We start from the raw sequence: 10000 nt of genomic DNA, 5'->3' as shown, positions 1-10000 counted from the left end.
CCAGCCGCAGCGGGGCCATCGACGAATCGCCGGCATCGTCTTCATTGTCCTCGTCGGGGCCGTTGCCGTAGAGATATTCCTCAACGGTGTTGCTGCGCGTCGAGCGCGTTGTGACGTCGTTGGTCAGGACGTGCTGGTATCGACGGCCATTCATCATGTTCTGACTCGACAACACGTCCAGTTTCTCCATGGCTGCTGTCGCCGCCGCCGACTGCTGCTCTCGACTGTGCTGCTGCATGTCCCCATCAGCCCTGTGCTGCATTTCCTGATGCTGCACGTTGGGATCGTGGCCGCTGGGTCCGCCACCACTACGCTTGGACGGAGGACTGCTGCCCTCGACCGCGTCATCATAGAACGTCGCAGTGCTGTCCGCCTTCAGAGACGCCCTCAGCCTGCTGGGGGCGAAGCGGCGCGTCGGGGACAGCTCCTCCGGTGGATGCCACACGGGAAAGTTATGCCCCGGCGAGAAGGAGCTGTGGCGCGTGCCACCGCCACCACCATCGCAAATGGTCAGGTTGGTGCGCACCGACGCGGATGTCCGCTGTAGCTTGGAGGGGCTGGGCGACAGCGGATATCCGCTGCCGATGGAGGTCATCGAGCCGGGACCCAGGCCCTGGTGCTGGGTCAAGGAGGTGCGCCGATTCTGCTGCTGCTGCGGGTCGGTGTGAACGGTGTGGCGGCGCGAATCACCGCCACCGCCTGCCTCACCGTCTGCGTGGAACGCCTCGTAGCCGCCGCTCTGACTATGAGCGGGAGAGCGATTGCCGCCTACGAACACGGCCGAACATCTGCGGCTGTCGACGGTGGTCTTGCCGTCCGGGTCCGGCGGCTCCAAGGTGGAGTACTGGTCCAGTGAATGCGGCCAGTCAGAGCCGTTTGAGGAGAGGCTGGGCTGGCCGGAGTACTTGACGTGACTGATGATCGTGTCGCGACGAACACAGGCGGCCGACGTCGACGACACGGAGTCAAGCCTGGTGTTGTCCACCACTTCACCGTTGTGGTAGGTGAGCTCTGCTTCCTTTGACGTGGCGTAGATGTTCTCCAACTTGGAGGTCGGTGCCGGCTGGTTGCTATAGCTCATCGGTGACGAGCTGGACTTCTCCACCGTTGGAGTGCTCTTGCCTGCACAGGGGACACGCGTACACACAAACACACGTACACACGTACACACGTACACACGTACACACACACACACACACACACACACACACAGCGTGTCTGAGGTCCTTGCTGCAGAATAGTGCTCGGTCTCTGGTCTCTGTTGTTCTGCCTTGTTACATAGATACACATGGGAATGTGTACACACACACCCTCCCCCACACACAGACACACAGACACAGACACACACAGACATAAAACATACATGCGTACGATCTAGCACGAGCCGGGAAGAGGAAGGAAAGAGGCTAACTCCAAACTCTACAGTCCATCCTTCCAAAACTGGCACCCTAAACTTGTTGGTATCTCGCAAGTGTCGACATTGTGAAGACAACTGTGCACCGTGGTTTGCGTGGCCCGTACAGGTCCTCGTTGACATATCCAAGCTGCGAAACGTTAAAGGGTTGGCAGTTGGAAATTCAATCAGGCTTGACAAAATTAGAACTGGCGCTCCATGGTGACATGTATAGAGAAGCAGATGTAAATCCACCAGATTAAACAATTTTAAGTGGCCTTTGGGCATGGATTCGGCCAAAATCGGGCTTGCTAAACCCAGCAGGACTATTCAATCTGAAGGGATGTTTTTCCGAAATCTAAATTTGTATGAAGTTGGTTGCTCCAACGAGGAGCACACGCTTCTTGCCGAACTTGACACTTGACTGACTCACGACTGCCATCCGGAGCACACGAGGAGCATGTCGAACCTTCCGCTCGGCAAACGTGAAAGAAAGCACCACTCCCTGCTCAATACACAGTGTTTCGGGGAATTCACCCCTCACCAGTTGAGCTTGAGTAGGCTGAGGAAGATTGTGCCTGAAAAGCACCACTTATAATTATACTGCTCTCCAGGCCAAACCATCACCAGGGATACAAACTTACAGAGACGCTTTCTTCCAGCGCGACAAACACCTCGTGAAGCCCCAGGTAGCAGCGTGAGTCAGCGTCGCTCATGGAGTTGTGCTAAACAGACGTTGAGAGCCAGTATAGCTATTCACAACGCTGTCACCTCCAACAACTAGTCGCACGTCCGCGTGAGGGACAACAATACGAACTTAGAAGTTGCGACTTCGGCGGTAATAGTCATGAAGTTGGTTGCTCCAACGAGGAGCACACGCTTCTTGCCGAACTTGACTGACTCACGGCTGCCATCCGGAGCACACGAGGAGCACGTCGAACCTTCCGCTCGGCAAACCTGAAAGAAAGTACCACTCCCTGCTTCTAAGTTCTAAATTTGTAGTAAAGAAAAATGACCAAGAAACTACAAGTTACGATATAATGTCCACTAACACCACCAGTTACTAAACAATCAGCTCATGCGATAACATTGCACGGCACTGACAGCTCGTGCTTGTCTTGGTTGCGCTCACCTTCCCCTCCTCATGTTATTTCTATATCTTAGAACCTTCCAAGTTGGAAGGCTGTTGGAGTGCGCATCCAAGATGTGCTAGAGCTGTTAGCCAGTTAGTTGTAGAACGCCAGTACCTTCGGTGAGTGTTGTGCAATGTTACCGTAAAAGTCCAGAAATAAGTACGTATTTACTTTCGAATTTAGTGACCACACCCGTACTAACTTTCGGGCGGGTACTGACTTTCGGGCACGAACTAACTTTCGGACCTGACTCGTGTGTAGTGGAGAAGTCATTTTCATGTCGATGTACATGCTACGTGCTGCATGTGCGCATCGTACCGGTACTTATTTCGGGCAGTATGTTTATCGGGCTTCACTTGACTTCAACAGACAGAGCCAAAAGAATGAAGGGGGTATTTCTTTCGGGCAGGTACTTATTTACGGACTTTTACGGTATCGCATGAGCTGATTGTTTAACCCCTATCCGACCCTCAAAGTGGACAAATTCTCAGTCCAAGCGAGACGCCGCGACTCATTTTGTTGATAACTTTAGTTTCCCTTGGGAGATATTGGCAAACTTCGGCTTTTTGGAAAGCTTGAGCCATGAGGAGGTCTCTAGAAACAGTTTCTAGCTTTCATTTGTAAGAGAAACAAAACTCCATCTCCAATTCCATTTTTTGAAGAGAAGTACGGCTCATCGACATGTGGACTATTTGTAGTCTTAATTTTGTACTTTCATGCTAACACATTTTGAAAATACCATCAGGGAAGCATCCAGGCAAAGTTTTAGGAGGGCAATGTAATCATTGCCAAAGTTACACATTTGAAAACTTGTTTCGTACGCGGTGCAAAAACAGACCTCGCATAGAGACTTATAACTTCTCTTTGAAAGATGCTAAGACGCTCCGGTCTTTTGCAAATGAATGGTGGGTCTTTCCAGCATCTTTTGAGACCAAAATGGTGCAGATGCGATCAAAACTAAGTGAGTTACAGTTTGTTAAAGTCATCGACGGATAGTCGTCGATTTTTGACTGGCCGGTCGGATAAGAGTTAGTAACTGGTGGTGTTAGTGGACATTATAGCGTAACTTGTAGTTTTTTGGTCCTTTTTCTTTACAATAAATTTATCCTTGGCTCTCCATCCGAGTCCAATATAAATTTGTAGTAAAGAAAAGGACCAAGGAACTACAAGTTACTGAAAGACCAGATATTTCAACGTCAATTAAAGTTAATGATCTCCGGATTTTTGTGGGTTAGCGACGCAAAATTCTAACGAATTCTGTCTCAAAACCGGCAAATGACTGTACATGACTACATATTATCGTTTTGCACATACCGGCTTCAAAGGTTAACGATTTTTTAAATTCGTTAAACCGTTAGAATTAAATGTTTGTTAACATTACTGGTCTTACAGTACACTATGATGTCCACTAACACCCGACCAGTTACTTGACAATCAGCTCATGCCATAACCTAGCACAACACTGAGCGACTGATTGTCAAGTAACTGGTGGTGTTAGTGGACATTATAGCGTAACTTGTAGTTCCTTGGTCCTTTTCCTTACTATGAATTAATCCTTGGCTCCCCATCCGAGTCCATCTAAATTTGCCCTAGCTAATTCATGCCACAGGTCTCGTATTATGCCGAACTTTGAAATTTAAAATTTGAACATTCTCGGAGTGCTTACGAGCAAGTAGCGCGCGGAACTTCATTGGCGATCGCCTATAGGCGATGACGAGGCCAGTGATGAGGACCAGTACGCCTGCAGAGCCGCCTGCAATGTAGATCATGAGTGAGCTGTTGCCATTGCTCTGAGACGCCTGCGGTGGTGGGTCCACGAGAGCTGCACGGCCAGAAAACAAAGCGGCATGGGTGAGCAATGGACGGAATTATTAGCTTTACTTCTTTAGAATGCGTTATGCAACACCCACTAACCTGAAGTATGTACAGTACGTGCTTACATTTACAGTCATAGAGAGATGCAGAGAATAGTACCCCCCCCCCCCCCGCACTCTGCATAATCATACGCCCGCACACACACACATGCACACACACATGCACGCACACACCAACACACCCGTGCATGCGCGAAAACAAACATCACTCACACATTTCTACTTGGGGCCAAAATGGCCTGAAACAGACACCAGCAAAAAATAACCCTTTGCATTGTAAACGGCCCGCAGTGCTGCCCTCGAGATTCAGTGTATATACTTGAATCAGTGAAGATGAAGAACATACAGGATTTGCGTCACACTGAAAGTTCAAACAGACACGGACGGGCGGCATAAACGCCCGCATTGGCGCAAACCTCTGCCCATCACGCATGATGCCGATTACAGTAAAACCTGGTTTAACCTTTTCCACCCCGGCCTGAAACCCATGAATTCCCAGTCCGCTCGCTGCGCCTCTCTCTCTGTCGCCCGGCAGAGCAGACCTGTGATTCGAAAAAATTCTAACTTCACTCACCAGGAACGGAAGTTGATCATCTTGGGCTCTTTGGAAAGCTTGAAGCCTTCTCTGTCCAAACGAAAAGAATAATCACTCAGCAGGAGCAATAGAGTTGCCTTCACACTCCGTTGAGAGCTCCTCTATCGGGCCTCGAAGAGATATTCCACACCCAGTCACAAATTTCTTCGCTTCTACAGTTTTACTCAGCGCAGAGCAAAAATTCAAACTCTCTCAGATTCCTGAAGTTCAAGCGCTCATTTTGGTACCCAACACGCATGGGCTGTGCCCCTGTGAGTCATAGGGAAAGTCCCTTCCCTGCCGATGTCCACTCGAAAATCCAAGGTGCGAAATTTTGTGCCCTGTATTTCGGCCCGTGAATTGCGTTTCCACCTTCGGCGCTCCGGTATTTTACTTTTCGCCCCAGCAAACGACATACCATTGGAAAGCTTATTCCTTCAGCTTTCCAACGAGCCGTCAGGTGTGAGAATCGAAGAAAGTATAACAGAGTTACGAATGTTTGAATAGCGAGGTATACGCAATCCGAGTTCACTGTACATACAGTACATTTTCTACCCGAGTATACTCGGGCTTGGGAAAGCAGGGCATGCTACAAAACGAGTATACTCGGGCGCGGGGTGCAAAAGGTTAAGCGTTCACCCCATGGTGCAAGCAAAAGCGGTCGTTAAAGCCAGGTGGTCTTTAGAACCAGGTCCCGCAGTGTCTGTGTAGAACTGTCGGTGCATGGAAAACGGTCGCTAAGAGCAGGTGGTCGCTAAACCCAGCGGTCACTTACACCAGGTTTTGCTGTACTTACATTTGCAGACGGGAAGGTTCTCTGACCAGTTACCCGACTCTGTGCACCTCAGGATGCGTGCACCCTCCAGCAGGTACGTGTGCGGACACTCGTAGATTGCAAGATCATCGTGCTGATTGCCCTGCAGTGTTCTCGTGGCGTTCCGCGGTGTGCCAGGGTCCGGGCAAATGATCCCTGTGTGGGTGGGTGTGCAGTGTGTGTGGGAGAGGGAGGGAGGGAGGGAGGGAGGGAGAGAAAGAGAGAGAGAGAGAAAGAAAGAGAGAAAGAGAGGAGTTTATACAAAGTCAGATGGAATACTGTACATGACTGGAAATTTAGCTATCCTGCAGTCAGTCTTCCAGACTAGCAAATGATTGATGTAGCCGGACACCCTTGATGTTGATACACTAATATTTCTCTTATCTGGACGTCGAAACTCTGGGAACCACGACCTGGCAGATAGCACTTTAGTCACAGTTTCCAAAGAAAAGCATGGGAAGCTTATGTACAGTCCTGCTCAAGGAAATCCAGTCGCGGCACTCAAGTTTGCGCCTTGCACCATTTCGAATTCCAGTGTCCGCAGGTCTAGGGCTGCGCAACGCCCGACACGTACATGAGTGCATCGACTGGATTTCATTGAGCAGCACTAGCACTGTACAAACATGGACTACTACTCGGTGTTTCATGCCACTGTGTCTTTCCACTGTTGTTTTCAACTTGCTCAAACTTACGAATATTGGATCTTCGCTTGAAATAAACTGAATTGCGGATTTTCTCAGTACATGTAATAATATTAAACAGTTGGACGCTGGCTCAGCTAGACTTCCTGGAATACGATGGTAGACTGGAGATATGAGTGTGCTAAATGCGTTTCAAAGATATTACTGTGAAAGTCCGTAAATAAGTACATCCCCGAAATAAATACCCCCCTTCAACCTTTAGACTCTGTCCGCTGAAGTCAAGCTAAGCCCGATAAAGTAATATACTGCCGGAAATAAGTGCCGGTACGGACGTTCACGGTAGCTGTCAACATACGAAGAATGCGTTGCTTACTTTGACACTTGGGAACTGCGGCGGACCAGTTGCCATGGTTAGTACAGGTTAGTTTAGTACTGCCCATCAGCCTGTATCCGCTATTGCAGCCAAAAATGACCTGATCGGGGAAGAAGAAAGGACCGGCCGACCTGTAGCCGTTCTGTGGTATGGCGGGTACTGGACATGCCACGGCTGTATGGGAGAGAGAGAAAGGGAGAGGGAGAGGGAGAGAGAGAGAGAGAGAGAGAGAGAGAGACAGAGAGAGAGAGAGAGAGAGAGAGAGAGAGAGAGAGAGAGAGAGAGAGAGAGAGAGAGAGAGAGAGAGAGAGAGAGAGAGAGAGAGAGAGAGAGAGAGAGAGAGAGAGAGAGAGACAGAGAGAGAGAGAGACAGAGAGAGAGAGGATTTACACACCTACATGTAACATACTTTTCTTTATAAAGTATAGGCTCGCAACAGCTCCATACGGGTGACACATGGTCTGCCACACGGCCATCAAAACCTTCACCATAAGGATACAGTAAAGAAACTGTATGAGGTGATTCCACTCCATGCAAGTGCCCAACACAAGAACGTCCACACCAACGGCATGCACAATATGAGAGATGTGAACAAGGGAGTCGTAATATTATAACTACATTTATATAGCCATACATCTTTACAACACTCTCCAAACGGTCTCTGGGTCTCTGGGCTACACAAATCACGAAAAGAAAAAAGAGATTATCATCAGAATTGTCGGTTAAAGGGGAAGTATACCCTAAAATCAAATTTTCACCAGTTGTAGTCTTCGGGGTGCTGAGTCGAATGGTCTTGGTCCGAGGAAGCTGAGACGCTCCCTTCCTCCTTTATTCCCAATCGAACTCGCGCACTTCCACCGAATCTGGGTGACTGCGCCCTACTAGATAGGGATTTGTATGGAAAAAGTCACTAAAAACGCCGTTTCGTTCTTATAAAAGCGCGGATGACCGCGACTGGCCCATATGTTGTAGTCTTTTGGCTGCTGAGTCGACTGGTTTTGGTCCGAAAAGGCTGCGATGCAGCGTCCGGCCCTTATTCCCAATCGAACACTTTTGAGTGAGCGGTCATGTGCTCATGCGTACACCAGTCGCCTGGTCACCGTGCCTACAAAGTACAATTTTCACATCAAGATTCAACTCAAAGGTTCAAAGCAGGAAGTCGTAAGAGAGGCTTTTACGACTCCCTGGTTCAAAGGTTCAACTCGAGTGACATAAATGGCCTCAAACAGGCTGTAAATGAGTACGTGACCGCTTACTCGACCGTGTTCGATTGGGTATAAGGGCCGAATGCTGCATCGCAGCCTTTTAGGATCAAAACCAGTCGACTCAGCGGCCAAAAGACTACAACATATGGGCCAATCGCAGTCATCCGCGCTTTTATAAGAACGAAACGGCGCTTTTAGTGACTTTTCCATACAAATCCCTTTCTAGTAGGGCGCAGTCACCCAGTTTCGGTGGAAGTGCGCGAGTTCGATTGGGAATAAAGGAGGAAGGGAGCGTCTCAGCTTCCTCGGACCAAGACCATTCGACTCAGCACCCTGAAGACTACAACTGGTGAAAATTTGATTTTAGGGTATACTTCCCCTTTAAGGCCTATCTTCAGACCGCGTTTCGAGAGCGTTGCAAAGGCTACAGTGGAGTAGCCTTTGCACATTGAGACAATACATAGCATCAACTTACGCTTGCACACGGGCATATCGGGCTGCCATTGCCCGCTCTCCATGCACGTTTGCTGCCTGGATCCCGACAGCTTGAAGCCCTGGTGACAGGAGAAGTGCACCGTGCTCAGGTACGTGGACGTGTGCGGAGACTTGGCGCCGTTCTTCGGCACGCCCACCGCAGGGCAATGTGTTACTGCAGTGCAAAAGCAAACAAAAGCAAAAAAAGCAATGCCTCAATCCGGACCACTGGCAGCAATGTTTGATTGGCCCGGCCATGCCATGATACCCTTTCGTACTCTGTGTATAGTACATCGGGTACATATAAATATGTGTATAGTACATCGGGTACATATAAACTCCTTAGCAGTAAACATGAGCTGATGGCCAACACGTTGGTGCAGTGATGACGTGATCAGGCGGATCGGTTCCGGCAGGTCTGTGAATCAAGATAATAGTTGGTCCCGAAGACCAGCTGGTCACGAATTACCGTTGATCTGTAAGCCGTTGGCATTCCCTCTTCAATTTCAATTCCGGGCTCTCCATCCGAGTCTAAACACTGGATGTCCACATTCCTTAGGACAACATTACTCAACTACAGGCACTGCATCTTGCGCATGACACAACACACTACCCACATTACTCTCTAGGCTTGGCTATCAGTAGCCAAGAGACCGTCGTGGGGCAATATGTTGTGTCTTGCAGATATGCACGTCATATTGGGTTCAGAAGTCTTCATTCAGCGATACAATAGAAAGAAAGAGAGAGAGAGAGAGAGAGAGAGAGAGAGAGAGAGAGAGAGAGAGAGAGAGAGAGAGAGTGCAAAGAGAGAACGATAAAGAGAGAGAGAAAAGAGAGAGAGAGAGAGAGAGAGAGAGAGAGAGAGAGAGAGAGAGAGAGAGAGAGAAAGAGAGCACATGTGACTGAGCGAGTGAAATCAAACTAAACAGACAGGCAGTAAGGTAGCAACCACATGAGTTAGAGGCAATAGGTAAGGCAGAAACAGGACACACATGTATTATGCATTACACACACACTGTCATGATGTTCAAAACTCACGAATGCACGCCGGCGCGGGATGTGACCAGTGGCCCGAACTCAAGCACGACGCCCGGCGGAAGCCTGTCAACGTATAACCCCTGTTACATGTGTAGACTGCAGTGGAGTTGTATGTCACGCTCATGGCTCTTAACGCACCGTTAGCGGGACGCACCAGGGGTGGGCATGCGATTCCTGTGAGGCAAGAATCAGCAACAGCCCCACAGTGTTCAACAGTTGAACCAGCAAAAAAAACAAAAAACAAACAAACAACGGCCTCACCAATATACAGTGTACGCGTGTAGTATTATGCACCAGAACAAACGGACCGGAAAATCAAGAAATTGTACACTCACTAAATGCACGGGAATACCTCTTATATGCCCGGTGACCCTACCTATAAACTATACCAAACTATACTAAAAAAACTATACCAAATAGGCCCATTGACGCAGCTCCAAAAGCGGTGCGAGTCGAGTGTACAAATAATTTGCACACATGG

At 49.0% G+C, this 10000-nt stretch overlaps 1 protein-coding gene across 1 annotated transcript in view; it reads right to left on the bottom strand.

Moving 5' to 3' along the window:
* The window catches only part of LOC135826660 (uncharacterized), an 82550-nt gene that overhangs the window by 1476 nt on the left and 71074 nt on the right, over positions 1-10000 (bottom strand). The window contains exons 26-31 of the mRNA XM_065339261.1: positions 9520-9693; positions 8483-8656; positions 6803-6976; positions 5771-5944; positions 4193-4348; positions 1-1122 (exon numbers count right to left, since the gene is read on the bottom strand). The exon at positions 1-1122 is cut by the window's left edge and continues 1476 nt beyond it. Of these exons, the coding sequence (XP_065195333.1) occupies positions 1-1122; positions 4193-4348; positions 5771-5944; positions 6803-6976; positions 8483-8656; positions 9520-9693 (1974 nt within the window). The remainder of the gene's footprint in view (positions 1123-4192; positions 4349-5770; positions 5945-6802; positions 6977-8482; positions 8657-9519; positions 9694-10000) is intronic.

The sequence above is a fragment of the Sycon ciliatum genome, chromosome 10, assembly GCF_964019385.1.
Source record: "Sycon ciliatum chromosome 10, ocSycCili1.1, whole genome shotgun sequence".
Lineage (NCBI taxonomy): Eukaryota > Metazoa > Porifera > Calcarea > Leucosolenida > Sycettidae > Sycon > Sycon ciliatum.
Note: the sequence above shows the minus strand (reverse complement) of the source record. Positions and strands in the feature narration are given on the sequence as shown.